Below are 23,889 nucleotides of genomic sequence, written 5' to 3'. Positions count from 1 at the left end.
ACAGCAGTTTGGGGTCAGTGGAAATAGCCATGCAAAGATTTTTAAGGCAAGAGGTTCAAAGAATCTTTGGACTAAACTGTCCAAAATTCCTTCTGAAGAGTTGTGTCTTTTAGAAATTCTTGTAAAGAATAGTGAATTCTTACTCTGGTTGTGTCGCTGTAAAGGAACACCTGAGGCTGGGTACTTTGTAAAGAAAAGAGGTTTATCTGTCTCACAGTTCTGCAGGCCGTACAAGAAGCACAGTGCCAGCCTCTGCTTCCCGTGAGGGCTCTGGGGAGCTTCCACTCATGGGGAAAGCAAAGGGGAGCTGGTGTGTGCAGAGACCACGGGGTGAGAGTGGAAGGAAGACGCAGAAAGAGGGAGAGGAGCCAGGCTCTTGTCAACAGCCAGTTCTCCTGAACTCCCTCCTGCCAGAAAAACTTGACTGGGCATCCGCCCCTGTGACCCAGACCCCTCCCGCCAGGCCCTACCTCCAACACTGGGGGTCGGACTTCAGCATGAGCCTTCGTGGGGCCAAACAGACCAGATCTAAACGTTGGCAAACTCCTAGCAAGAGTCTCCAGGAATAGTGAAGTTAGACTAACAAAACAGCTGGATTCTAAAGTCATGTGAATGTAGACAGGAAGCTACGTGGGGGTGAGGGGAGGTGGTTTCTCATTTTAAAGTATGTTTCATACTAGGGATTTCTAGAGAATACTGTTACCACATTAGTGTTACCACATGAATTTTCACTTACTGCTGATGATCTTGACTTTGAACAATTCATCCTCTTACAGTTGAGAAGTTTTACCGTAGGATGTGAGCAAGTACTTTAAGCTCTGGACGTGTGCCACAGTGGGTTTTTTGATGCCGTCTTCCTCAAGGAAGAAGCTGAGGCACAAAATAGAATTTAAAGAGTTTGCTTGAGCCAAAGTGAGGACAGCTGCCTGGGACAAACTTGCAAGGTGCCTTGGGGAGGGCTCCATTTGACCTTTGTCACCAGCAGGTTTTTAAAGGCAAAGGGAACAAGGAGTGGGCAGATACAGTACATTGTTGAACCGTAGGGTGTGACCTACGGTGTCCAGCGTGTGGCATGTTATGGCTACTTGGTGTCAGCCTAGAGTCCACAGAGCAAGTGGCTTCCAGAGGTTTTTAGCTCAAGGGGAGAGCGACACCTGACTGTGCTCACATTTTAAACGCTTCTCTGGGCCTGACAATAAAGGGGCTCATATTGTTCAGATACAAAATGTCTTTTCTTTTTTAATGCAAACAGCATTTTGTCATAAATCTTGAGGGGAAAAGTGGGACAATTTAAAGTAGTCCTCTGGAAAGTTATAAAGAAAAATCGTATGCACACATTTAATATGATTATGTGTTTGTGCATATGCATTTTTGTAAAGCAGACTTTCACATGTTTTTTTCCATGGGTGCCACAGATAAATACGGGGGTTTGGTGTGTTTGTTTTCCTTTAACTATTTTGTGTTTGGGGGTGTGTCTTCTAAAAATACAGATTTGAATTCAGTGTAAGGAAAATAGGTCATTGAGGAAATTATGAGCATATTTCCTGAGGCTTGGTTTCGTTCTTTGCATTCATGAAATGCTTGTCGGGTGCCGATTATAAGTGAAATGCTACTTGACTGGTCACCTTTTTTTGTGCCTCGTTATACTCTTTGAGAAAAGAGGTGGTACCAGGATTTGTTGTTCAACAGCTAATTGTAGACTATACTGATATCTTGAATGGTGGCCTTTCACTGCATGGAATAATGGTAACAAAGTAATCTATTATTGTGAAATAATTTACAACTTGCAAAATGCTAGCTTACAGTTAATAGCAATTTAAATCTCTTAGTAATTGTGAGGACCAGGGAGATCGTCTTAGTTTACACCTGAGAGAATTAAAATTTGACAACCTTACATGCCCTGCTCATGATCACACAGTATTTACAGCTGGGGTGTACCCTAAAATTTCTGACTAAAAAATTTAAAGGATAGCTTAGGTCTGTGGCCCTAGATTTATAAAATCAATTAAAACATTTGCTTAAGAAATGTTTTACTCTGTTATTACTCTGTGTGATTTTGGACTCATTTTTTCCTTCTGAATCTGTGAAATGTTGGCAAGGGACTAGAAACTTTTAGCTGAAAACCTGTAATGCCGTAATTTCGGGCACCTGGATTTAAAAACAAAAAAAAAAACGTTCGGAGTCTTTCCTTGCTTCCTTGATGATTGATTAGGAGAAGAAATCATTAGCTTTTATTTCATTTTATAGCTGTTTACATTTTGATTTGGATGGGAAATGTTCCAGAACTTACTTAATGAGAATGACATCACAATTTTGAAGTAACTCCAGGGACGGAGAGGAACTAATGTCATGACGACCCAGTTGGTTTTTGATCGTTCTTGAGGTGTGTCAGGGTCACCGTCGTTGTTAACGCTTGCTTATTTTCTTAGCCTCAAAGAGAGGTCAAAGTTATTTTTCATGTCTTGTCACTGAATGTTTGTTTGCTTAAGACTTTGTCAGAACTACTAAGCTTTTCAACTTTCTCTTAAAATACGACATGGAAAGGCACAGGATGGGGAAAACAGGAGTCCTGTCCAGTGTGAAGGGCTCACACCTATGGAAGGTTGTAGCTGTTTTTTTGCAAACTTGGTTTTTTGCAGGGAAGCGGTGTTGCTCTTCTGCTTCCTGGCCGTGGCTGCAATCCCCTTCGTTTGTTGGGACCCATGGCCAGCTGTTGAGGAGCTTCAGGTAAGGCTGACCCAGGCAGTCTGACTTCGTCATCTTGCTGGCCCAGGTGGAACCAAACACCTTGGCAATTAAGGCTGGGCTCGCTGCCACCTTCCTGTCCCAAGCAGGTTGTTTCCAAAACAACCGTGGAGCTGTGGGGACAGTAAATACTAAAGCCCATCTGGGACTTAACATTTTGTCTCCATGTATAAAAATCCAGATCTGGGGAACGAAATTAGACTCATGTCTCTTTCAAGGTTGTGGTTTTGTTTGCTTTCCGCCCACTTACTGTGCTTGTACACGGGCTGTCTCAGGGTTGAGGCTTTGAAGAACTCTGTGGGACTCTATTCGTGTGGCGTTCAAGGTAGACAGTGTCCCCTGGAATTCTGCCCATGGCAGTCCTATTTACAATAATTTATACTGCTTGTAATAAATACGGAACTGCTACAAAAAGACGATGATACGAGAAACACCTGGGCACCTACTAGCTCGTGACCTGGCTGGCCTATCCTCTCAGAGGTAATCACAACTTGAATTTTGTGTTTTTCGTTTCCTCCTTTCTCTTGGTAAGTTTACAACACAGGTTTGTGTCCTTGAAAGGTTTATTGTTTCGTGTAGAGGAGTGAAAAACGGCTTCCCTACACCCTTCTAGGTTTTTTGGCTGGGCTACAGATTAAATTGACATAAGATAATTAACAGGAGAAAAACCATGTTTAGTTGCGTATCTATGCATGGGAGTCCCACAGAACATACTCAGAGAAGGGCCAGATGATTGGAGTTCACGTAGCATGCTGAGCTACCGAAAGGAGTGGGGACATGGGGCTTCTGGAGGGTGTGGCCACAGTGAGCTATGGGAGGGTAAGGGGAGGAGGGGCGTGGTGAATAAAGGTTGTCTTGTTATGCAGATAAAATCTCTCAGGTAGTAAAACTTGTCTGGGGCAGGCTTCTTCCCTATACAGACACTTTACTAATGTACATTTCCTTTGTAGATACCAATTTCTTTTACAAAAGAACAGCTTTTCAGCGATATCGCCGTGTCTGCAGTTTCTCAGATTTATAAGCTCAAAATACGCCGAAGAAGTATATTTTGGAGTGGCCTATTTGGATTTCCTACAGTCACATTTTGGGGTGGTGTGTCCTGAGCCCCAAGATTAGTTTTTAAATTTTTTTCCTAGCTGTTCATTATAACTTTTTAATAATATAGAAAGTTAAAAAGTTAGCACCATGGTCACAGTGTATCCAGCACTTAAATTTAACAATTGTGGAGATTTTGGTGAATTTGCCTCATCCTGCCGTACGTGTACATTTGTCTCTCTGTGGTAGGAAACACAGAAGGAGACAGCAGTTTGATGTCGAAGAGAGAGAAGTCAGTTCGCTTGAGTTTCAGGTGGTGCTGGTGGAAAACCCACCGGGAGCTTGCACATTGGGAGCCAGAGATGCAGGTTTAGGGGGAGTTGTTGGTGTGACCGGGTGGGAAGGAAGCCACAGGGGTGTGTGAGATGACCCGGTGGTGGTGGGAGAACCCAAGAGGGAAATTTGAGGGCCATCATGTTTAAATTAAAAGCTTGAGAAGTTGTTCCTAAGTTTTAGGTTCTCTTAAACATTTTAAATACCTTCATTTAGCATGCACAATGCCACGTGGCTCTTAAGTTGATCATTAAAAGTACTACGCCTGCTTCCTTCTTTCCCCCATCTCCAATCTCACTCTTGTTTTCCTTTTCAAGTCTAGCGTCTTTGTTACAGAGTCTATGCAGGAAACGCAGAAAAACAAGGGTCCCTTCTCCTGATTCTGTAGATGAGCAACATTGCTCTGGAAATGATACTATGTAGGAATTATCTTTTATTCTTTATTAGAATGAAATTGAAGAAGCCTAGTTAAATTTTAAATTTTTATTTGATATCCTTTAGAGGTTTTAGAGAATTTCTTGCCTTGCTCAGAAACCTCTAAAGGATGTAAAGTAGATACCAGAAACTTCAGTAATGTGAATTAAAGCAGGACAGCTTTGTTGAGGGTGGGGTGGGAGGGTTGTGGCACGTCACCATTATTGCCAGGTGGCTTTGAAGTGGGTTGCAGAAAACTTCACAGTTTTGAGGAGCGCAGTTTGAATGCTAGCCCAGAGCTTTAGTGTTTTGTAAGAGAGGAAACTGCTGCCTGATGAGTTGCCTTGAAGTTAAGTGATCTGCCCTTTGTCACACTGCCAGTTAGGGTAGAGGTGGGGTTAGTGCTGGTAACTGGTGATTCCTCGTCTGGGGTTCTCTCCGTACCGGGGTGATGTTGCCTCAGAGAACTACTTCATTAGCCGCCATCTCCCCTGCCACTCAAGCCAGCCCATTCCGCACTCTGGGTTATTGACGGTGAAAAGAAAGTGGTGGGGGGAAAAAAAGTGATGCATTTCATTGTTGTAGATCCGTGGTCCCCAGACCATGGGCCGTGGCCTGGTACCAGTCTGTAGCCTGATAGTAACTGGGCCACACAGCAGGAGCTAAGTGGCGGGTGAGCGAGTGAAGCTTCATCTGTCTTTACAGCCGCTCCCCATCGCTCACATCACTGCATAAGCTCCTCCCCCTGAGTGATCAGGGGCGGATCAGATTCTCTTAGGAGCGTGAACCCTACCGCAAACTGCACATGCGAGGGATCTAGGTTGGTCCTTATGAGAATCTAGTGCAGCTGCTGATGTGAGGTGCAGCTGGGGTGGTGATGCTAGTGCTGGGGAGCAGCTGCAAATACAGATCATCATTAGCAGAGAGCTTTGACTGTACAATAAATGTAATGCACTTGGATCATCCTGAACCCATCCCTCCCCCTAGCCCGTGGAAAAATTGTCTTCCATGAAACCGGTCCCTGGTGCCAGAAAGGTTGGGGACCGCCGTTCCAGATGTCAGAGCCCTCTGGCATGTCAGACTGACAGCAGGTACCCCGATATTTTCAGAGGGGGCGTTGTGTCTGGTTGTTCATTAGTCAACGTCTCTCTATCTGAGCTGCCTCAGGGCCAGCGGCCTCTCAGTGTCACAGTGGGAATTCAGCATGTCTCTTTCATTTGTCATTTTTGGTACAGTGACGTTTAATTTCATAATTGTTTAATAAAGTTATTAAACTAAAATGTATTTCTTTCTGAAACTGAAAATACTCCCCAAAGGCTAAAACTTTATTTGGTAAGCCACTTAATGAGGAATTAGAAGACTTAATTCAGTCATCGTAGTAGCTCACCACTGATTGAATTTACTGAGTCATCGGCACTACATTAAATGCTTCATTTTATGGATGAAGAAACAGTTAAAAGGGGCGATGACATTTGCCACAGGTTTGGCACTAATAAAGGCTGAGTTTGGGTTGAGATTCTCAGTATTCCAAATTCCCAGTCGCTTTTATTCCTAGGATTATTCCTGGCTCGGTGTTGTGCTCATTGCTTCATCTGCTTGTATTTCCTCTACCCGGGTTCAGCTCCCTTGCTCCGGTTTCTCCGTGAAACGCTCTCCTAAGGTGTCTGTGTGTTTGGCGCCCTGTAGTAAAGGTTACCAGGGTGGGGTTGAGAGAATGGAGGAGAGGGAGGACACGGGAGTAGAAACTGTTAGATTGCAGCAGAATGAACGATTTCAAACTGAGCATTGTATGACGTTTCTGGTCTTAAAATTGCTTTGACCACCCTATCCCTGGAAATTTGCAGTGACCACCTTTTGTCGAAGGGCCTGGCGCTCCCTGCCACCCCGCCTCCCCCCAGCATATACACACAGCTCCGGTACATGCACTCTTAGAAATCAGTTTGGGTTTTAAGTAACTTTTTAAAACGTCTCACCACCAAAGCAAATGCTTTTGATCATAGTTTACCTATTGCTAAAATAGAAATGTCTGTTTGACCTGCTTCATTGGGATTTTCTCTTAAGGATCTAATAGAAATGATAGAAGTTCATGCTTAAAAGTATTAATATATATAAAATGCTATGTTCATGTAAGATATTACTCTTACTATTTTTTTTTTTTTTTTTTTTGAGACCGTCTCACTCTGTTGCCCAGGCTAGAGTGCCGTGGCGTCAGCCTAGCTCACAGCAACCTCAAACTCCTGAGCTCAGGCCATCTTCCTCCTTCAGTCTCCCAAGTAGCTGGGACTACAGGCATGCGCCACCATGCCCGGCTAATTTTTCTATATATATTTTTAGTTGTCCATATAATTTCTTTCTATTTTTTTTTTTTAAGTAGAGATGGGGTCTTGCTTTTGCTCAGGCTGGTCTCGATCTGCTGAGCTCAAACAATCCACCTGCCTCAGCCTCCCAGATTGCTAGGATTATAGATATTACTCTTATTATTGATACTTTGATTGTAATCAAATCTAAAAAGGGACTGTGAGCAGCTGATGAGAATCTACATGAAATACATGGAAATAACACCATGTTCTTCCAGTTCAGTAGCAAAACGATACATAATTCATTTTGGGGGGATAAATTTCTGATTTTGAAAGTATATGAGCTGCTTTTGTGTCTTCGGTTTAAAGTGATCCTTTATATAGACAGATTTTAGCAGAGATAAACTTTCCTAACAAAAGTATAACAGTGCTTGGATGTTCAAGATGAGTTCATAGTTGTTTCTTTTTTTCAGATTATATAACTAAAATTTCACACACTGAACAATAAATAAATGCCTTGGCAAACGTGCTTTTTTAAACATTATTTTGCACAGTGATGTATCTCTCTTTTTCCATTTTAGGAAACAGATATTGATGACAGATATGGAGATTTGGATTCCAGAACAGATTCTGATATTCCAGAAATTCCACCATCCTCAGATAGAACCCCCGAGATTCTCAAGAAAGCTCTATCTGGTTTATCTTCAAGGTATGATTCCAGGAAGATGTGCATAAGATAAGCTTTGAGGTTATCCTTGTGCATGTAATAATTTTGACTTTTTATAAGTTTGGGAACTATGGGAACTATTTTTGTTTTTGGAGACAGGGTCTCGCTCTGTCACCCAGGCTGGAGTGCAGTGGCACAGTCAAAACTCACAGCAAGCTTGAAGTCCTGGGCTTAAGTGAATCCCTTTGTCTCAGCCTCCCAAGTATCTAGGACTATAGGCATGTGCTATCACGCCCGGCTAATTTTTAAAAAACTTTTTTGTAGAGACTGGATCTCACTGTATTGCTGAGGCTCGACTCCAACTCCTGGCCTCAAGTGATCCTCCCACCTCAGCCTCCCAAGGTGCTGGGATTACGGGCATGAGCCACTGTACCTGGCGGCCATCGCATTTTTGACTCTCCACCCATTTTTACTTCAGCCTCTGAGCTTGTAGTCTCACAAGAAATTTATGAGTCTATGTAGTTTGTTAAACAGTAAAGGGAAATAAAGTTGGGTGGTTCAATTTGACTACCTCGTGACAAACTGTGGAAGCTAGAAGAAAAGTTTGTGGACTTAATGTTTTGGCATTTTGGATCTTTGCAGAGATGACATGATAAAGAGGGTATTTGAAGGAGAGTAGTTAGTTGAAAGTATCTATATAGGAGAGAGATTGAAAGCAAGGAATGTCATCAGTATCTTATAAATGGATGAAAACAGCTGATATTTCTGTCGTAAGACAGTGAGGCCCTGTGCTTAGAATACAGTGTATATATGTTACTGGACTTTAAACTGAATCAAAATCTCTTGTAATTTAAATGCTGTCATTTGAATTAATAAAAATCAGATAAGTCTTAAAGACAGCAACAATTTTAGATTCAGAAATCATCATCCATGTACAGGTAGGTGCCTTCAGAAATCACCATCTATGTATTTGAATCGTTCTGGGTTTTTTCATACAATGGCTGCCAGCATTGTTCATGACACCTCACGCAAGCAGTGATGCTGTTTGTGTCGTGCACTGGTGGTGGAGCGTGCGGCTCCTGGTGTGTGGGGGGTGGGGCAGTCGGGCATCCCAGGCCCTCGCAGAGAACAGTCGAGGGACATCAGTTCTCAGCACGGCAGGAACCAGCAGGGTAGGTGCAGGGACGCTCTGCTCTACGGAGGGTAAGAAAATACTTTTCTGCCCAAGATTCTGCCCCTAATCAAGGCGAGCAGGCAGCGCACTTGGAGCAATACAAGGAAGGATCCATCCATGTGTCCTTATCCTCAGGGACCGACCTCTGGGATCACTGGCACCTCGCTCCTTTATTTCCCGGGAACCACTGTGCTTTCCAGTTTTAGTTCCGTCTCATCCTTCATCACTTTTTCTCACCGCCGGGATGTGCTGTCAGTCCCGTCTTCCCGGTGGGACGCCTGACCTTCACACCCCCCTTGACCACCTCACTGCCTAACCTCATGATCCATCCCCACTCACATTTAACAAAAATAAAATTTAATTTCTCTCTCAGAGAGTGAACATTGTTTGTTCTTATTATGTAAAGTGAAGTAGGAGAGTCTTAAAGTATCGTTAGGAAAAATTTGTAAGTCCGGCGACTCAATACGGAAACCACACGAAAAGTTAAAAAAAAAAAAAAAAAACCCATTAAATACTAACTCTGCAAACACTTTCTCTGTAGGTGGAAAAACTGGTGGATTCGTGGAATTCTGACTCTAACTATGATTTCCTTGTTTTTCCTGATCATCTATATGGGATCCTTCATGCTGATGCTTCTGGTAAGTGTTTGACATTTCCTTACGTGTCTCTTGGTTTGTTTTTCATCATTTATCCATGATTGAAGTAATGTAACCATGTCACAAAAAAGAATGATGGTAATTCAAGACTGGGTAACAGCAACTTCAGTTTCTTTAAAAGTGTCTTCTAGTTCATGGAATGATCTGAACTAATCTTTTCTGTTTGCAAAGTGACTGTTGAATGTGTTGGTTCAGCAGAGGCCAGATTCGCATGGTACATACGTGTCTGTGTGTCCGACGTTGCGCCAAGTGTTAGATACGACAGAGGTACACGCAGCTGCAACGTATATGGCCACTAGCTAGAGCCCTGATTTCAAGGGACTCAGCGAAGTGGCAGAGACATGCAAGTAGCCATGTGCGTAAGTAGTGCGGTCAGTAAGCGGGGTGGGTCCTGCGATGGAACACGCTAGGACAGCACAGTGGAGAAGCCCCTGGTCCGGTCTGCGGGGGAGGCGGGGGGCTTCCCGAAGAGACGGGGCCAAAGCTGAGTCCCGAAGACCAGACAGGGACGTGTCACGGGCCAGGCACGGAGGCAGTGAGAGAACGTGCTCCAGTGGAGGGTCTGCAGGTGGTGCATGCGGAGGGGGTCTAGGGATGAGACCAGGAGAGGCGGGTAGAAGCCATGCTGGGAGTTTTGGGTTTTGTTGTGTGTGGGAAGCCCAACAAGTCCTGAAGCTGAACAAGTATTTGAAGCTCTTAATTCATCTAAGAAGTGCTTGCAGGGCGCCATGTATGTGCCAGGCGTTATGTTGGTTCTGGGGTATGACACGGTGGTACTGACAAAGACGTCCCCGTCTCTGCCTTCACGTGGCTCACTGTTTACACCTTAAAGAGTTTATCATAAATATACAGCCATTGCCACCTAGGACACTTTGGTCAGTGATGGACCACAGACATGACGGTGGCCCCGTGCGATGACGATGGAGCTGGAAAGTTCCCACCACCTAGTGCCCTGTGTTCCGTTCGTGGGCCGTATTCGGTGGGTAACCGGCCGCGCAGGAGGGTGGCCGGGGAGCCGCGGGCTGTGTGCACCGCACGGCTGGGTGTGCGGCAGGCTGCGCGTCTGGGTTTTTGTAAGTGCGCTCCGTGCTCCCACAGCGACGAGATGGCCTCACGACGCGTATTTCAGAAGTTCTCCCCATGGTTAAGCAACACATGACCACACATACAATTGCAAACCGCGGTGAGCGTTTGTAGGAAAGGGTGCTGGGAGCCGAGAGGGAACCAGAGACTCTCCGGGGCGTGGTGCTGAGCAAGTGAGCTGCTGTCTGAAGGTCAAGGTGCAGGGAGGAGCTTGGCGGAGGGATCGTCACAGGCAGAGGATTTCTGTGTGCAGAAGCTTTGATGTCTAAAGAAGCGTGAAACATCTGGAGCCCAAAGTGTTGGGAATGAGAAGGAGAAATGCGTTTGTCCAGCAAATTTATCAAGCACTTAACAAAGTGCCGAGCGTGGGTTCGCAGTGACGGGCGACAGCCTGCTCTCACGTGTGCGGCGTGTCTCGCTTTTTAATGATCGTTGTTACTGTTGCTTTCTTCCTCCCTTATCAGTTAATTCGGCCTCTGCCCATGCTCACCTCCTTGATCTCCGGCCGCTCTCGCCCACTCGGAGATGTGCGTGCCCATCTCCCCGGCCTCCCGCCTCCACGCTCCATTCCATTCGCAGCTCATGGGCTTACGAGCAATATGATACGATTTTCCTTTTGTTTTATAAAAGAATAAGTTTCGAAGCGAAATTAGACACGATTAAATAAAATTCCATCAACTCCTGAAACCACTGAAAGTGTCTTTCATGAGCATCACGAAGCCTGTTTTGCTCTTCTTTTTGTCCTCTTGTTAATTTTGTACTTCCTTGGGGGATCTCAAGATAATGAAAAGGAATGAGGAATTACTTTCTTTGTTCTGTTAATTTGCCAGCATCTTAAAGTGCTTTTTCTTACTTGGGAAACGGACAGGGCAGACTTAACGTGAGGGCAGAAGGTGCAGGTTCTGAAAGCCAGGCGGGCAGTCGTCCAGGTGCGGTCCCCAGAGAAGGGCGCCCACCTCCCAGCCGTCTGTCCCTCAACCTGCCGAGAGCTCAGGTGGCCACCGTGGTCCCTGGGACACGAGCGTTTCAGAAGTGGTTGCGTGCAGGGCACTTTGCACTGCTGTGTGGCGAGCCAGCAGGCCTGGGCAAGAAGGCACCAAGGGAGGGCAGGAAGCTCCATGCGGCTTTGTGGATGGAGGGACCTTTGGGTGGGACCTTGAGCCATCCCTTGGGCAGAGGGAGCACTGTGACCAAGGGTCCCCAGTGGCCAGGTGTGCCAGAAAAAGGTGTTTTTTCCTTGCGCTTAGGGCCTTTGAACCTGGAAAAATAATTAGGGATCAGATTCTGGAGGGCCTTGCAATCCTATGAGAAGTTTGGGTTTTATTTGGAAAGCAGTGAGGAGCCATTGAAACTGTTGGGGATCATTTGAGTTGTTATTCCCCCTTTAGAGGAAAATTTTGATGTAAGATATTGCAAATCACCAGTATCCTAGGCGTACTGACTTAGGCTGGTTCGGTGGGCTCCCCTGTGAGTAAGTTATGTTTTTCTCCAAACTAAACTGTGGAGTATGATAACTAGGGCAGGAATTTGTGGATAAAGACTATTTTTTAGCCACTCTGTTAGGACAAAATTCACAACACTTTTAAAGGTATTCGTGCATACATTTGGATCCTGATTTTTTAAAAGAGACTCTTAAGCATGCTTAAAGTACTTTGGCTTTTAAAATTTTTTTCTGCTATGAAAGGAAATATGATTTTATTACTAGTTATTTGCTTTGATTGGTGAGTTTAATCAAAGAAGAAAATAAGAATATTAAAGATCTAAAGTAGATTTGAATTGTTACTGCTTAAGTTTATTGTATGTACGTACATGTGTGTACATACATATTATATTTATATGATATTTATGTTAGGGGTACATGGATGATACACATAGTTGGTACTCAACTGGGATTACTTTTATGTATTTTAAAGTCTCACTATGTTCATATTCCTAAATCCTAAATTCCTAAATGATTCCTAGATCATTTATATTTTGAGAAGTACACATTATGCCTAGTTTGCCTTTGTCTTACGGTGTCGGTACTCAAAAATGACTAATTCAAGATAGTTTTATTAAAAACTTCCAGGAAATGATAGCTGCTGTTTTAAGATGGAATGCGAACTCATCTTCCCCAACAGGATCCCTTTTCCTTTAACCTTCTATTTATAGTTCTTTAATTGTTGTATTCACAGCTTGGAATCGCACTTTCTCAGTGGTGGGGTTACTAAAGCATATTTTGATTTAAAGATAGAAGTGAACATATAGAAGATACTGAAAGTTCTCTTTGCAAGCTTTAATTAATGAGCATATAAGCATATATGTGCTATGAAAAATGCTCTTTTTTCCCTCCAGTCAGTAGCATATCATACAGTGCTAATGGGTGCTCTCTAGCAAGCGTGCTCATAGACATCGTGTTCGTCATTCGGTGTTTTAAAAGCCCTTTGGTTCTATAAATAGCATGGCTTTGCCACTTAACGTTGAGCACTGTCCCCATTCTGCGACTGTGTACAAAGATTATGTAAATGGCAGCATTTAAATTTCCTCTTCTCTTTACATGACAACACATCTGTGACTTTCTCCTATAGGTACTGTTTATGGTAGTTTGGTGTAATTTTTTTTTTTTATCATGTGGCTGAGGGGGGACACATTTACTTTTTTAAGTATGTGATTGGACGTGTATTAATAATAGATATAATGGGAAAAATAGCTCAAGAATATCCCGAACGGTAGGCTTGGGAAAGCTAATTTGTGAAAATCTTAAAAAGAAGTCCTACTTTAAATGAAAGTATATCTTCAGATAAAGTCTGGTAAGCTTTTTCTGTAAAGGATCAGATAGTAATATTTTAGGTGTTTAGGATCTGTATATGTTCCTGTCACATAATCTTAGATTTTTTTTTTTTTTAACTCTTTAAAAATATAAAAATCCATTCTTAGCTTGAGGGCTCTAACAACCATACCTTTGGGGATGTTCTCTAGAGGTTGAAAAAGTTAGTCTGCCATATTTACAAAGATTTTGACCTCTTAGTTCCTGATAATAAGTGTTCAACTTGTCATTTGCTCTTTGAGTCTTGAATTAACGTAAGCCAAACACTGGATCTAATGCCACATCCTGAGAAACTGCTGTCACCTAGATCGGCCGGTACAGCAGTGTGCAGGACTGCTAAATTAGAACATCAAGAAGGAATTCATAACTATAAGCCCGTTTAATGGGCGTGTGTTTAGGACACTGTGTAAATAGAACTGCGTAAACTCAGTGGACCGGCCAAAGTCGCTGCAGTTGTCGAAGGCTGCTTATAATTTGCCAAATTAGCACAGCTTAGATCGACCAGAGAGCAGCTGGCTCTGGGAGAGTGGGCACAGTCGGTAGGATGAAAAGACCATGCCCAAGCGCTGGGTGATCGGGTAGAAGATATTTTAACCATTTGTATGGTTACAAATAAATATATATATACTACGAGCAAAATTTCACAGGTGATCGTTTTCCTAGGATTTCTCCAGAGATGTAATGGACAAATTTGGAGAAAAAGATTCTGTCTTGAGAAGCTTGATCTCAAGACCTGAAGCAGGGGGCAGGGAGTAGAGTTTGGTCAGCTGTGACCAGCCAGACTTGACCCCTCGCACCCTAAACTCCAGTGCCACCCTTTGGGGAAGGACCTTTCCAACCTTTTTGAATAAGACGGCATTTGCTTGCCGCTTTGGGGCATAGCATTTGATTTTAAAGATACTGAGTATTGCATTTTTGTTACTGGCCTTTAGAATCATTAAGAATTGGTAGATTAAGGTTTTTAAAATATGTATAATAAGCTGCTTTATTACATGATTAAGCACACATGTAAACATTGAGAAATGTGTTAGTGTGTTAATGTTTTCTCTTGGTTTCAGGTTCTGAGCATCCAAGTGAAATGCTTCCATGAAATTATCACTATAGGTTACAGAGTCTACCGGTCTTACGACCTACCGTGGTTCAGAACACTAAGCTGGTAAGTAAGCGTGAAGCTGGTTCAGATACGAAAATCTGGTTTATTTCTGAAGTTTATAAAGGAAACATCCTGCTCAGTCCATATCCACTCAGTTTATCTAATAGATTGATTTTGGAGAAAGGTAAATTTAAAAAATGTAATTGGATATCACCTTTATCTTTCCCACTCCAACACTTTTTTCACGTCTCATATTTCAGTCTTTGTAGAGATGTCTAATTTATGTTGAATATTACATCATTCTTGTCCTTTTAAAAAAACTAAACATTATATTGGACAATTTTTATGTCCTTTATAATTGTGATTTTAATAAAACTTTTACTAATGATCTTTTGCTTTTCTTTTCTTTCCTTTTTTTTTTTTTCTTTTTTTGAGACAGTCTCATTCTGTCGCCCGGGCTAGAGTGCCGTGGCGTCAGCCTAGCTCACAGCAACCTCAAACTCCTGGGCTCAAGAGATCGTCCTGTCTGTATAATCTTTTGCTTTATTTCCCCTCAGTTGACGTGAGAACACACAAAATATTTTATATATATATATATACACACACACACACACACATACATACACACATACACACACACACAAGCGCTTGTAGTTAGTAAGAAGAAAATCACTAAAGGATTTTAACATTTAAAGTTTTATATCTTTTCAAAACGTTTCAGGTATAATTTATAGCTATGAAGACGTTGTCCAGGAAACATGATAATATTATAGTTTATATATTTAACCTAAGTGGCCATGCATTTTAATATAGTTGCTTTAATTAGTATCAGCAAGGAGCCGGTGTCTTACTTAACAGGTAGGGTTCAGAATAGTCAAAAAGAAGTTTCTTGATTGGGGAAATGGCTGATTTTTCTTCTAGCAGGTTTCTTTATGAGCGGTAAAGTATACAAGAAATGTTAGGTAGATAAAATAATTGGAGAATAATGAAACGCCAAACCATGCAGGATTGATTCTAAGTGTAGAAAAAGGAAAGATAAATCAGGCTGGGCACCAGTGATTGCAGGAGCCTTCATAGAAGAGGTGAGAGGGAGGCTGATTGTTGAAATGGGCAGGCTTTGGGCAGAGAAGTGGCTTCTAGGTAGAGAAGCAGCACCCGTCAGTTTCTGGATGTGGGACAGGTGGAGCATGTGCTACAGACGGTGGGACATTCCTGACCCTTCTGAGCAGAAGGCATTGATTAGAGAACAGTGGGCAAAAAGTGAGATGGGTGGGCTAGGTCAGGCCTTGACTGCCTTACGGAGGTGTCAAAGACAGTTTCCACTGTAGGAAAATGGAAACATGGTAAGGCAGTCGATGGAAATGAGAAGACTTGCCCTGAGCTTTGGAACATTGGGTATAATTCCCTCAGTGAGAACCAGAGGGAAACCACCCCCTTCTTCCTCTGTGGCTCTCCCAGCTAGCTAGGACTCCAGGATGAGACACTGAGTTGCTGTGAGGCCGTGTTTCTCAGCCTTTTTCCTGGCTCACACGAGCTCTCATCAGCAAAATCTCAGTGGGTTCAACTTCTTCCTTGAGGACGGGGGATGTCTTGGTGGAGGGACAGGTGAGATATTTACCTGCTGCAAGCTCCCTGCTCCCACTGCTACCCCGTAAGGGTCACTGCTCAACTGGAGTCCATCCATCTGGAGCGTTAGATGACGGGAGAAAGAGCCTACTGTGTGCAGGGCAGTGGGGAGAGAGTTTGAATGACCTCTTCCTCCTCTCCCTCTTCATCTTCTTAGGGCAGGTGGGGATTGGTCTCAGCACCTGTACTATTAAAAAGCGTTAGAGTCATGAGCAGTGGGGAGTTATTTTCCATTGTAATAATGTGTATGTGTGTTTGTGTATGTGTGTGTAGTACACACGTACACACCAAAAGTGGGGATTGTGTGTGGAGGATTTTCTACGTTATTTCTTGATCATCTATTTCTGGCATTAGATTTTGAGCTAGATAAAGGCATGAACTATATTCAGTAAATTCTTGCTAATAAGTTTAAAATTAAGTTTAAAATAGGGAAAATAACGTTTTGGTGGGATATATCTTGAGTTGGTGTTCTGAACTTGGTTTCGATCTTTGTGTCATTAAAATGTAGAGAATGGTTCTATTGAGTTTGGGGGGAAGGAAAGCTTCAAATATAAAAAAAAAAGCTAATTGTTTTTAAATTATAGGTACTTTCTACTGTGTGTAAACTACTTTTTCTATGGAGAGACTGTAGCTGATTATTTTGCTACGTTTGTACAAAGAGAAGAACAACTTCAGTTCCTCATTCGCTATCATAGGTTTATATCATTTGCCCTCTATCTGGCAGGTAAGTTAAGGCAAATAGTCTGTATTGATATGTAGCTAACTTATTTTCCATGTTTATTTTTATTTATGTTATTTAATTCATAACATCCTTTATTTGTTACATTTTATTCCAGCCCCTCTTTGTAATTGTTTACCACGTATAAGGCTGTTTCTTTCATTATGGACTTAAATATTAGTAGCAATTATTCCCTCATGGTGGTTAAAAAAAGTACTTAATGATAGTCCTTCCATGTATTTTAAAATTTTCTTTGTAAGTTGTAATAAAGAGACTTAAATACATAGTGATTATTCACCAAATATAATTTACAAAGAAACTTTCACATGCATGTTGCTTTATTTGTCCCTGGAAAATAGAGCTTTTTCGTGTAGAATTCATCAGAGTAATTAGTTTTCTTGACATGATTTATTATATATGACTTTGTTGATAATATGCTGTGCCACATTTTTATGATTTGAGATTTAAAATTATATTTTTAGAGAAATACTAGAATAAAGAGATTTCTTTTCCATAAAATTTTACTGATCATAAAAAAAATCTCTAAGAAATTGATTTTAAAATGTACTTTTTATTAATAAAAGCCAGATTGCTGGCTGGGCTTGGTTGCTCTGGGAGGCTGAGACAGGGGGATCGCTTGAGCCTCAGGAGTTCCAGAGCAGCTAAGCAAGAGCGAGACCCCGTCTCTACTAAAAAAAGGAAAAAGAAAAATTAGCCAGGCATGGTGGCGCATGCCTGTAGTCCCAGCTACTTGGGAGGCTGATGGAGGAGGATCACTTGAGCCCGGGAGTTTGAGGTTGTAGCGAGCTATGATGACACCATGGCACTCTACCCAGGGTGACACAGTGAGACTCTGTACCCTCCCCCTCCCCCCCAAAAAGCCAGATTGCTGCTAACTATCTGAGTTAATGTTGGCATATTTAATTAAATTATCTGTGCCTCAGTTTCTTTGTAAAGCACTTAGAACAGTACCTGGAACTATTTCAATATTTGTTAGCGTTTGTTTTTGAAGAGTAAAACGCTTGACTCTGGTTCTGCGTCAATACACCTTTGTGGCATTTTTTCATGGTGGGAATTTTGAGTATTTTCTCTCACTGAACCACACCAGTAAGCTTGATTGATTTTGTTAAATGTTAAGGTGGATGCTGGATGAATTCTTTCCTGTTATGGGACAGAAAAATATAGTAGCTTCTCAGTGTATGTTTAGACTGGCAAGATTTCTTTTCTGGCATTTTAGTTTTAATAACAATATGGACAAGCAAGGGGGTCTGTGATGTCTGCTGTTATTGAACCCAACAATTTCACTTTATTTCATGTGCTTATCTTCGTAATTATTTAGAAACAATTGTGATTAATTAAAATATGAGTCATTTGTATCATTAGTATATGTACATTAGTCTTAAAAATCATTTTCGAAAGAATTACAAAGAGCAACCCTTTATTGCACCACTTTCCGATTTTCTCTGCTTTTCTAATACAGCTATTTCTTAACTCATTTTAGGTGTTACCTGTTGACTTCTTACTATAACCTCTCACTTCTCCGTACTCAGATTCAATAGACGTTACCTGCATAATTTGTGCCAAGTTGCACTACAAGCACTTTTTTTGTTCTCGAACAGGTTTCTGCATGTTTGTGCTGAGCTTGGTGAAGAAACATTATCGTCTGCAGTTCTATATGGTGTGTATTAGCCATTATGCTGTGGTCATTGTGTGTAATAAAAACCTAATGTGCTAGTTCATGTCTCGCCTAAATATGAGGGATATTTCAATTTCAGATGACCATTAAATATAAAGCATTAAAGTTGAAAAGTTGGTGAGGATTTTTAAACTTTAACTATTTTCAAAGCTTCCTGCAACCTTTTTCTTAGAACTCTTTTAAATGCTGTAAAGTTAAAATATTTGGATTCCTTAACTTTATAGAAATTTGAAGAGTTTCATAGTCTCCTGGGCAGTTCCTAAATCTGGGAAACATCTACTACATTGTTCTATGGAGAGTAACTATGTTTCCTTGCTCTTACCATGAGCATACAAGGGAGCAGGGCATGTATTTTCTTGGCAATTGCGGTTAGTCATGGAATTGCATAATTCTTCTTGGCACAAGGTGTTTTGTTCAGCATACCAAAGTCTATGTTTTATGAAATTTATCACTGTACATGATGAACTTTTCTTACTTCAACTGTAGCTAATTATAAGAATGGACACGATTTAGTAAGGCTTGTTTGGAAGTGCCGTGTATTTTCTATTCTTCGTGCGTTGCTTTCCTCCATCAAGACATTCTGCTGAGCATTAGCGCTGGGAAACTGTAGTTGTTTCTTACATTTCTAATGTCACAGGATCTGAAAAGGAAGAGGAAAATTTTTAGTGAAAATCTAGAAACATTCAAGACAAATTAGAATCTCCTGTGAGAATATCAGTTGTGCCTAGTGGAAAGAAATTATGTACGCATTTTGAAGCATCCAGGTAAAAGAGAATTGGATCTTTTCAGCAGATGAAAATAAAATGAAACAAAACAACCAATATAATATATGGTTTGCTGCAATGGGAAACAGATTTATTAAGAATAAATCAAAATCCCAAGAATTATAAAGACATTTTATAAATTTCAATAAAAATTATAAGGCTAGCATATGAAAACATTAGCTTCTTTTTGTGTACATTCTCGTACTGATTATATTAAAAGTCACTGAAGTGGCCATCTCTCAGGCTAAATGCATTGATGAAACACAAAGATCTTTGAAAATTTGAAATTGAATACTGTTGTTAAACAGACCTGTTACAGGCAATTGAACCCTGTTGGCCTAAGTCATTTGAAGTTAGAAATACTAATAAATCTTTATGTGAAAAAGTTACCATAATAAACTCTGGAAGAAAATTAATTTTTAGCATTTTTCATAACTGCAGAAGGCAGCCAGAATAAAGTATTCTCTAAATGCTATAACAACAGCATGTATTTCTCATTATCATTTAAATCTAACGATTCAAGATCATGGTCTATATTTGTGTTTTTTTAATTTAGCAGTATATCTATTATTAGCATTCTATTTGTATATAAGTTAAGATTACTTTGTTAAATGTTTTCATTATTTTAAGGTTCCAATAGGTAACAAAGTGAATGTAATTTACTAACGGCATGTATTTCATATGACGTTACCTTACAAATTTGGACCAAACGTCAGGGTAGAAATTTGTGTTCCAAAGTCACTATTGCTTCTTCGGCCACACCGATCAGTTGTGTTGACTAATTTTTGTGTCGTTGGGCTATTAACAGTTCGCATGGACTCATGTCACTTTACTGATAACCGTTACTCAGTCACACCTCGTCATCCAAAATCTGTTTGAAGGCATGATATGGTAAGGGAACGGTAATACGCTGTTTTATTATTTATGTCTTGGCACTTTTAAAGCTCTTTAACGTTGGACCGTGTCTTAACAAATTCCTACCAAAATGTGCTGTTTGTTGTTCCTGTATTCCATTACAATGTCTTACGGAGTTCTGCTTACTGTTTGACAACTAAAGACCAAAATGCTTCATTAACAAGTAGAAACTTTTTATTTGGGTTCCAAAGAAAGTGTGTAAAGTCCCCCATATGATCCTCAAATAATTAATTACATTTTCGGGTGTTAATAAACTTTAATGTGACTTTTTACAAAGGATAGACTTTTTAAGATACCATATACATGGAATAGAAAAGAATGTGAAAGTTTGCTTGTCAGTGAACTGTGTGCTGGAAATACATTTTTTTCTAGGTGAAAGTTGGGTAGAACTACTTTTCGCTGTCATGTAGGATTAGGTTTCCGGATGTCAGATGTACGGAGTTACCTGCTCTATAGCAGTGGCTTGCATATTCAGAGGGCATTTTTATTAGTTAAAAATTAGTTGGAATGGAGAAAAAGCTTAAGATTAAAAAGAATCTGACCATATTTTTCCCACATTGATTGTAAACTGATCAATTAAAGTCTTACAGTTGATGGGTTTTATCAAGATAAATTTTATTCCCTTGACAGGCTTCTGTTGTTTACCAAGGTATATGTGTGTGTGTGTGTGTGTGTGTGTGTGTGTAAACAATTGGAATCACTTTAACACTGTCTTCCCTATATTGTGCAAACTTTTAATCAATGGGAACAGTTACTGCAGTTAAGTAGGTTCTGTACAATTAGTAGCATTTAATGCAGTCATAGTTACGATAGAATTAAAAAATAAAAGGCTGCTTTTCTTAAGATAATCTTTCAGTCTATCTTTTTAAAATTATTATTATGACTTGCTCCTGATAAAACTAAAATTGAGCGGGGCGCGGTAGCTCGTACCTGTAATACCAGCTGCTTGGAAGGTTGAGGCTGGAGGATTGTTCGAGACTGACCTGGGTAACATGGTGAGACCCTGAAAAAAATTTCAAAAATTAGCCAGGCACAGTGGTGCAAGCCTGTAATGTCCCAGCTACTCAGGAGGCTGAGGTGGGAGGATCACTTGAGCCCAGGAGTTCAAGGCTGCAGTGAGCTATGATGGCACCACTGCACTCAAGCCTGGGCAACAGAGCAAGACTCGGTCCCTAAAAAAAAAAAAAAGTTAAAAAAACCCCAAAAAACCCTAAAATGTCCATAACTATAGAAATTGATAATTTAATATTTTCCTTGTCAATATTCTCCTAGTATATTTGTTTATCAATAGATTTTGCTCTGCTTCAATCGCTAAATGGGCAAATTTGGTTGGTATTTACTGTTTCCACTAATGTTTTGGCAGTTACTACGTTCTGGACTAGCATGCAGTGTAACCTAAAGGCTTATTCCACTGGTTTATTATGAGTTATAACCTATATGAATATTTTCTACTTAATCATATGAATTTTTTTTTCTTTACAGGTTCCTTGTTCCAATATCAAGTGTTATCTGCAATGACATAACTGCTTACCTTTTTGGATTTTTTTTTGGAAGAACTCCACTAATTAAGGTAATAGAAAAATATGGCAGAATGGAGACAATATTCAGGTGATTCTAGTTATTTATGCATGGACACACCCCCTTTAGTAAAAAAAAAAAACATAAACCTGTCAGGGCAATAAAATTTATCTTGGTAAAACCCATTAACTATAAAAGACTTTAATCAATCAGTTTAAAATTCATAGGGGAAAAATATGGTCAGATTTTTTTTTTAATCTTAAGCTTTTTCTCCATTCCAACTAGTTTTTAAGGTTTATAATTTTTAACAAATAAAAATGCTTTCTGAACATGCAAGCCACTGCTATAGAGAAGTAACTCTGTACATCTGAAGGTTGCCATGACCTTCACGATCAGCCACTGGAGAACATTTCCGCCATCTTGGTGCTGTTGGACGTTTTTGGTTCCTGAGGTCCTTTGATTTTGCACTTAGCGCTGCAGCGTAGGGGCAGGGTTCCCCCGGGTTCTTCACCAGACAGTTTGTGGCTCCTCTGTAAGGGCTTGACTCCATCGGCTTGTGAAGTCTTTGCCGCATCTTTCTGCCGGTTCCTTTGTCTCCGCCATCGGTGTGGTTCTTCCTTCTCCTCCCCGCAGCCCTGGAGCCTTCCCTCGACCCTGCCCCACCCCCAAGCTGTCCCCTCCTCTACCCGCCTCCTGCACCAAACTTGCTGAGAGAGTAAATCATACCGTCTTCACATGTTCACGTCTGTTTGTAAGACTTTTATATCCAAATTCATTTCAAAAAAAGATCTGGGGACCGTGCGGTAACATGCCGACAAAACGCGGGTCACAGTGACAGGTTAAGACGCGGGAAAGGAGCACGGAGGCACAGATCCTGTTGTTTTGCCTGAAACTTGGTTCTGTTTATGGGCAGTGGAGGCAAAGAAGGAAATGAACTAAATCACACAGTTCTCGTTTTGGGGAAAAAGAAACCAATTCTTCACGAAAATCAAACCATTTCCTAGAGCTGATTTCTTTAAAAAAGGTTTTCATTTCGGGGCTTCAGATCGGATTCACTCAGTTAACACACCGGGCAGAGTCTTTCATAGCGTTCTCACAAATGCAGTACTTGGCTATTCCGGTGTTATTGTTCGAAGGCAGTTTTAGAGGGACTGAGATAGCCGTTCAGATATAAAACCTTCTGCCTGTTCAGAGTGGCGTGAGAGAAGTTGTGCATTCCAGAAGAATCCATAGACTGCCTTTCCTTCAAAAAACCTTCCTTAAACTTTTCCCCCTTGGGGAGGAGCCACAGAGAGCCCCCCGCTGAGCTGCAGGGGTAGTTGCAAGAAAGCTGTGTCTTCTTTAAAACATTTCTAAAGCTGCTCCGGAGCAAGTGATTAAGTATGCAAGAGTTCTACACAGGCCGAGATGTTTCTGGCTTAGGAAGCCTTCAGAAAGGCTGTTAGAGCTGTCAGAGAAGCTCGGGGACTGGTTTTGAAGAAAGCTTTCCAGTGAATTTACCAGGCTGGATTAGTTGCATGATGTACCTTAAGATAATTGAGCAATTAACCTCTAACTCAGTATGATAGGAATCAATCTAATTTGATAAGCCTTCTTTAAAATAACAGACACTTTTGAATTTGAGTCCGCTCTTACTTCATGGCAATAATACCAAATAGATTATCTGAGGAGAATGTCTATCTGTCCCTTTTCTGTGGCAGAATTGTTATCACATTTCTGAAGAAACCATTTGGTTTTGGGTTTTATGAACATCAAGGACAAGAGGTCTGTAAAGAGCTCTCGTGGCTTAGCCTGTAACCCATTTTGGCATCTGTCCCCGGTCACTGATCTGATGACCAAATCTCCCAATACGTGTTCATCCGTATCCTGTGCGGGCAGTTAGCACCTTCCACTCCCAGGTCTTTTCCTCCTGCCCCTGCACCGCTGGGTTCCAGGTTTCCTTCCAGATTTCTCTCCCTGAATGCTTCATTGACCGGGAAACAATAGCCTGACTCTGAAACAAGCAGTGTCTATTCTTAGAAGCACAGCATGTGCCTTTCTTCCTGGAGACAGACATGGATTGTGACTATTTAAGGAGCAAATACATTGGGGGCTGTGGCTTATTTGACCATTTCAGAAAGAAGTCCGTGTGTAGCATGTTAGGAATGCATGAAGACCGGGTGTGTTGCAGTGCCGTGTTGTGTTGCATTCACTCCATTTTGGGTCAACAGCAGGTCATTACTGGCCATGTGTACCTGGAATGTACATATCCCATCCTTATTCCAAGAACTTATCCTGTCTATTATGGGATGTTATATAAGCATAAAAGTCATGGGCAATGGATTGTTTCAGTATAGAGTTTATAGTTCT

The 23,889-nt window shown here is 41.3% G+C and overlaps 1 protein-coding gene across 1 annotated transcript in view; it reads left to right on the top strand.

Moving 5' to 3' along the window:
* CDS1 (CDP-diacylglycerol synthase 1) overlaps window positions 1-23,889 on the top strand; it is a 41,470-nt gene that overhangs the window by 6,055 nt on the left and 11,526 nt on the right. The window contains exons 2-8 of the mRNA XM_069485546.1: window positions 7,406-7,533; window positions 9,207-9,303; window positions 14,269-14,366; window positions 16,514-16,653; window positions 18,267-18,325; window positions 19,916-19,998; window positions 21,505-21,592. Coding sequence (XP_069341647.1) covers window positions 7,406-7,533; window positions 9,207-9,303; window positions 14,269-14,366; window positions 16,514-16,653; window positions 18,267-18,325; window positions 19,916-19,998; window positions 21,505-21,592 — 693 coding nt within the window. The remainder of the gene's footprint in view (window positions 1-7,405; window positions 7,534-9,206; window positions 9,304-14,268; window positions 14,367-16,513; window positions 16,654-18,266; window positions 18,326-19,915; window positions 19,999-21,504; window positions 21,593-23,889) is intronic.

Source organism: Eulemur rufifrons, chromosome 13, assembly GCF_041146395.1.
Source record: "Eulemur rufifrons isolate Redbay chromosome 13, OSU_ERuf_1, whole genome shotgun sequence".
Lineage (NCBI taxonomy): Eukaryota > Metazoa > Chordata > Mammalia > Primates > Lemuridae > Eulemur > Eulemur rufifrons.
Note: the sequence above shows the minus strand (reverse complement) of the source record. Positions and strands in the feature narration are given on the sequence as shown.